The following is a 5,813-nucleotide window of genomic DNA, read 5'->3' as shown; positions in this document are numbered from 1 at the left end:
TTTACATGTGTGTTTTTCAGTGACTAATTTCATTTTAAGATGTTGGTGTTCCATTTAGCCCAAATTTTCAACTACTCTTGGTTCCCCATGCATTCATTCATTCATTCATTCATATGTGGTACAAATTTCTTGACTCTCAAATCTGCCCTCACATTGAGCTAGACGCTGAGGACACAGAAATGGATAAGAGAAAAATTCTTCCTGTTTTCATAAAATTGACCCACTGAGCCATTTCTAGCCTGACAGGCCTGGCCATCCTCAGACCTATAGCAAGAAGTCACATTCCCTTTATGACCCTAAATCACGATCTCCATTCTAACTGTTGATGGAACCCCCTCAGTCATTAAGGGTGGTTATGGGTCATGGCCTGGGTCATTTCTTCTGGCCTCTGAGAGGAAATATTTAGGCTGGGATAAAAAAAAAATGCTGAACTCAGACTCCTGTCTCTTGCTGTCCCACATATTCTGCCTAGACTTTTCTCCTCCTGCTCCAGGAGACATGACATGGCCTAGGACAGTGAGTGAGGGTGTTTGGGTCTTAGAATATTCCCATGTCAGTGGAGAATTTATGTTGTAGTAGAAAGAACCCAGGATTAAGAGTCAGCAAGAAACAAGTTTGAATCCAGGTGCTAGGACTCCCTGGCCTTTAATAAATTACTTAATCTCTTCAAGCCTCTGTTCCCTCTCATAAGATGAGGGCAGTATTTCCCACATAATAGGCTGGTCATGAGAATCAGTGAACACGCAGCAGGTGCTCAAGTCTTGTTTTTGTTCCCAGGGGCACCAGTGGAGGTTTTTTGAGCATGGATCCAACCATCCCAGCCTGGGGAACCGAAAGTACAACAATGAATGGAGATGACCAAGCCCTTCCCCTGCTTTGTGGCAAGGAGACCCTGATCCCGGCCTTGCTGATCCTCTTCATTGGCCTGGTCGGGCTGGTAGGAAACGCGGTTGTGCTCTGGCTCCTGGGCTTCCGCATGCGGAGGAACGCCTTCTCCGTCTACGTCCTCAGCCTGGCCGGGGCTGACTTCCTCTGCCTCTGCTTCCAGATTATAGATTGCCTGGTGAACCTCAGTGACTTCTTCCATTCCATCTACATCTATTACCCTAGCTTCTTCACCACTATGATGACCTGTGCCTACCTTGCAGGCCTGAACATACTGAGCGCCATCAGCACCGAGCGCTGCCTGTCCGTCCTGTGTCCCATCTGGTACCGCTGCCGCCGTCCCAAAAACCTGTCAACAGTCATGTGTGCCCTGCTCTGGGCCCTGTCCCTGCTGCTGAGCATCCTGGAGGGGAAGTTCTGTGGCTTCTTATTTAGTTATGGTGACTCTGGTTGGTGTCAGACATTTGATTTCATCACTGCAGCGTGGCTGATTTTTTTATTTGTGGTTCTCTGCGGGTCCAGCCTGGCCCTGCTGGTCAGAATCCTCTGTGGATCCCGGAAGATACCGCTGACCAGGCTGTACGTGACCATCCTGCTCACAGTGCTTGTCTTCCTCCTCTGTGGCCTGCCATTCGGCATTCAGTGGTTCCTATTCTTATGGATCTGGAAGAATCTTGATGTCTTTTTATGTCATATTCATCCAGTTTCCATTGTGCTGTCCTCTCTTAACAGCAGTGCCAACCCCCTCATTTACTTCTTCGTGGGCTCCTTTAGGCACCAGTGGCGGCTGCGGCAGCCGACCCTCAAGCTAGCTCTCCAGAGGGCTCTGCAGGACACTGCTGAGGTGGAGCCCAGTGAAGGAAGCTTCCGTCAGGACACCCTGGAGATGTCGGGAAGCAATCTGGTGTAGAGATGAACAGCCTCTGCTTCCATCAGCCAGCTGCTATTGTTCACCCCAGAGTGAGTCAGTGCTCCTTTCCAAGTGGAATTCACATAAGCATCTGCCTTTTCCCCCAAAGCCTCCCAAAGACATACGTGTCTTTGAGAGGCAATTTTGCCCCTGTCTGTCTGATTTGCTAAACCATATCTTAAAACAATTAGATCTTAAAACAATTAGAATAGTCCTTGTGAGGATGAAGTGAGACAGTGCCTATGAAACAAACTGAGTGCAGTGCCTCTGGAAGTGCCTTACTCACAGGCTTCCATCACATCCCCATGAGAGCTTTGCCAACTCTGGGGTCCAGGACTGTTCTCACTTTTAATGAATCACCTTTCACAGAGGCTGGAAGCAGTGCAGAAAAGGTCTACATTTCTTTGGTCACACTGCACTTGATAAGGACTCAAAAAATATTATATTTTTAATAAGTTTCTTTTTCTCTTCCAGATAATTCCTGTCTCAATAAAATTAGAAGAATTAAATATAAATCTAGCTCCAAAAGAGTAGCCATCTTTCATTTTAGCAGGCCTCAGAATATCCCCCTAGCTTAATAGATCTTTGTTGAATAAAAGGCTTAATGAATGAATAAACTGCTTAATTTTTAAATTAAACCTCTGAAAAGTCTCCATTTACCATATTTGAATCACTGTCTAAATTTATTGCTTTGACTACTTTTGAATTTTGCGAACATGAAATTAAGCTTTATAATTAGCTAAATCAATGTCAATGCATAATTAAAGTTTGAGGTAGACTGTCTTCCTGTGGTTTTCTTTCACACGCCATCCATTAAAATCCCAACTACACGCCTTCTCATTCCTTCCCCTTTGCCTTTGCCCTAATCCTCCCTCTCTGGGGGCTAATTTGCCCTGGAAGGTTTCCAGTAGTCTTACTAGACTCTGTGTTCTTGGAGGACAGGCTCTATGTCAGATTTACCTTTTATTCCAAAGAGCTGAGAGCATTTATTTTATTAATTAAATTGCACATGTTTTTAAAAGTTATGTATTGCACAAAATAAAATGCTAATTGAAAATGCTGCATCGTCTAGTAATTTTTAAATTATTTTTAATTGAGGTTTAAGAGAATCACATGCACAGATCATAAATGTACAGTTTAATGAGTTTTGTTAAATGAATACATCTATGTGACTCAAACTTTATTCAAGACATAAAATATTTTCATCATCTCTGAAAGTTTGCCTGTTCTCCTCCCAATCATTCCTCCTGCCCCTAGAAGCAACCATTGTTTCTATTTCAATCAACAAATATTAGTTTTGCCTGACCTTTAACTGATCCTTTTCAAAATCATAATATATGTATTTTTTGTTTCTAGCTCTTGCACCCAACATAATGTTTCGAAGATTTATCCATGTCATTGCATTGCATATATCAGTAGTTTGTTCCTTTCATAAAGCTAGTACTATTTAATTGTGTGAGTGTACTATGGTTTAACTATTTTCATATTGACAGATATATGTGCCATGTATTACGAATTTTTTGGCTATTATAAATAAAGCTGCTGTGAACATTCTTATTCAAGTCTTTTCGTAGATATATGTTTTCATTTCTCCTATACAGACAACCGGGAATGAAATTGCAGGATCATGGAAAGACGTATGCTTAACTCTATAAGAAATTACCAAGCTATTTTCTAAAATGTTTGTACCATTTCAGATTCTGAACAGCAATGTACAAGAGTTCCAGTTGCTCCACATGCTCCCAACAAACATGGTATTGCCAGTCTTTGAATTTTAGCCATCGTAATGAGTGTTAAGTGGTAACTCATTGTGTTTTAATTTGCATTTCCACAATGACTTATTAAATTGAGCACCTTTTTATGTGCTTTTGACTACTGTTTTTTTGCCGTGTTTGCTTAAGTTTTGCCCATTTTTATTAAGTATTTGTCTTTTTCATTGTAAGTTTGTATACATTTTTCCATATGCCAAATGATTCCTTTGGTAGTTATGTATATTATATTTGTCCAGTTTATGGTTTGCCTATTCATTTTTATGTATTTATTTATTTTTAATTAACAATTACATATATTTATGAGGCATAATGTGATATTTTAATCAATGTATACCTTGTAGAAAGACTAAATCAAGCTAATTAAGAAATCCATCACTTACCAACTTATTTGCGTGTGTGTAATGCAAATGTTAAATATCTATTCTTTAAACCAAACACTGCATGTTCTCACTTATAAGTGGGAGCTGAACAATGAGAACACATGAACATAGGGAGGGGAAGAACATACTGGGGCCTGTCAGAGCATGGGGTGAGGGGAGGAAGAGCATTAGGAAAACTAGCTAATGCATGCTGGGCTTAATACCTAGGTGATATGTTGACACACATTCACCAATATAACAAACCTGCACATTCTGCACATGTACCCAGAACTTAAAATACAAATATAAATAAATTTTAAAATCTATTCTTTGTTTGTTTGTTTTGAGACAGAGTCTCACTCTGTCACCCAGGTTGGAATGCAGTGGCACCATCTTGGCTCACTGCAACTTCTGCCTGCTGGGTTCAAGCAATTCTCATGCTTCAGCCTCCCAAGTAGCTGAGATTGCAGGTATGCATCACCATGCCTGGCTAATTTTTTTTTATTTTTAGTAAAGATGAGTTTCACCATCTTGACCCAGCTGGTCTTGATCTCTTGGCCTCAAGTGATCGACCCGCCTTAGCCTCCCAAAGTGCTTGGATTACAGGTATAAGCCACCACACATGGACAAATCTCTTCTTTTAAAAAAAACTGAAACTTTTATTTTAGGTTCGGGGGGTAGATGTGAAGGTTTGTGACATAGGTAAACTCGTGTCATGGGGGTTTATTGTACAGATTATTTCATCACCAAGGTATTAAGCTCAGTACTCAATAGCTATCCCTTTTGCTCCTTTTCCTCCTTCCACCCAATGCCCTCAAGCAGATCCCAGTGTCTGTTGTCCTATTCTTTGTGTTGTGAGTTCTACATATGTATATAATACAACATTAATATATATCATAATTAATAAAACAGTTTAACATAATATTTAATAAAAGAACTGAAGCAAGTTGTTGGTTCTGGAGACTAGGATTCACTAAGACTTTCACCTTTTGAATGAATTAACAGCATTTGCAATGACCTGAATAAGATTCAAGACTCTTATCCTAAGTGAAGTAACTCAGGAATGGAAAACCAAATATTGAATGTTCTCTCTGATATGTGGGAGCTAGGCTATTAGGACGCAAAAGCATAAGAATGATATGATGGACTATGGGGACTTGCAAGGAAGAGTGGGAGGGGGGAAATGGATAAAAGACAACAAATATGGTGCAATGTGTATTGCTCAGGTGATGGATGCACCAGGGTCTCACAAATCACTGTGAAGGAACTTACTCATATAACCAAATACCACCTGTACCCCAACAACTATGAAAAGATAAACCAAAAGCCTTTCACCTTCTATTTGACACATATCTGTCAAATAGATATGTCAAATAGGAAAGAAAATGAAAACCAGCATAGAGAGAATTCCTCTTTCCTGCTGCCAGATTATAGATTCCCTGCTGAAACTCATCAGCTTCTTCCACCCCATCTCCACCTCCATTCCCTACTTCTATATCACTATGATAACCTGTTTCTACATTATGAGTCTATGCATGCTCAGTGCCATTAGCACCAAGGCACTGCAGTCAGTACTGTGGTGCATCTGGTAAACTGCTACCACCACCTGAGACAGAAGCCAGCTGTCATATGTGTCATCTTGGTCCTGTCCCTGCTGCTAAGCATCCTTGAAAGGAACTATTGTAGCTTCCTTTTATGCACTCTAATTTCATTTGGTGTCAGGCACTTTATTTCATTACCATGTAGCTGATATTCCTTTTTTTTTTTTTTGCATTTTAGGTTTTGGGGTTCATGTGAAGAACATGCAAGATAGTTGCACAGGTACACACATGGCAGTGTGATTTGCTGCCTTCCTCCCCTTCACCTATATCTGGAATTTCTCCCCAT

General features: G+C 40.7%; 1 protein-coding gene across 1 annotated transcript; it reads left to right on the top strand.

Annotated features, from left to right (window-relative positions):
* Window positions 1–802: 802 nt before the first annotated feature.
* On the top strand, window positions 803–1,938 carry MRGPRX2 (MAS related GPR family member X2). The gene has a single exon (XM_035264337.2). It carries the CDS (start codon window positions 803–805, stop codon window positions 1,793–1,795), a length of 993 nt encoding a protein of 330 aa, XP_035120228.2. The 3' UTR covers window positions 1,796–1,938.
* Window positions 1,939–5,813: the final 3,875 nt, after the last annotated feature.

The sequence above is a fragment of the Callithrix jacchus genome, chromosome 10 (genome assembly GCF_049354715.1).
Source record: "Callithrix jacchus isolate 240 chromosome 10, calJac240_pri, whole genome shotgun sequence".
Classification (NCBI taxonomy): Eukaryota; Metazoa; Chordata; class Mammalia; order Primates; family Cebidae; genus Callithrix; species Callithrix jacchus.
Note: the sequence above shows the minus strand (reverse complement) of the source record. Positions and strands in the feature narration are given on the sequence as shown.

Bases quoted from the DNA above. Each gene is read 5' to 3' on its own strand.
- MRGPRX2 (XM_035264337.2), top strand. From the start codon at position 803: ATGGATCCAACCATCCCAGCCTGGGGAACCGAAAGTACAACAATGAAT.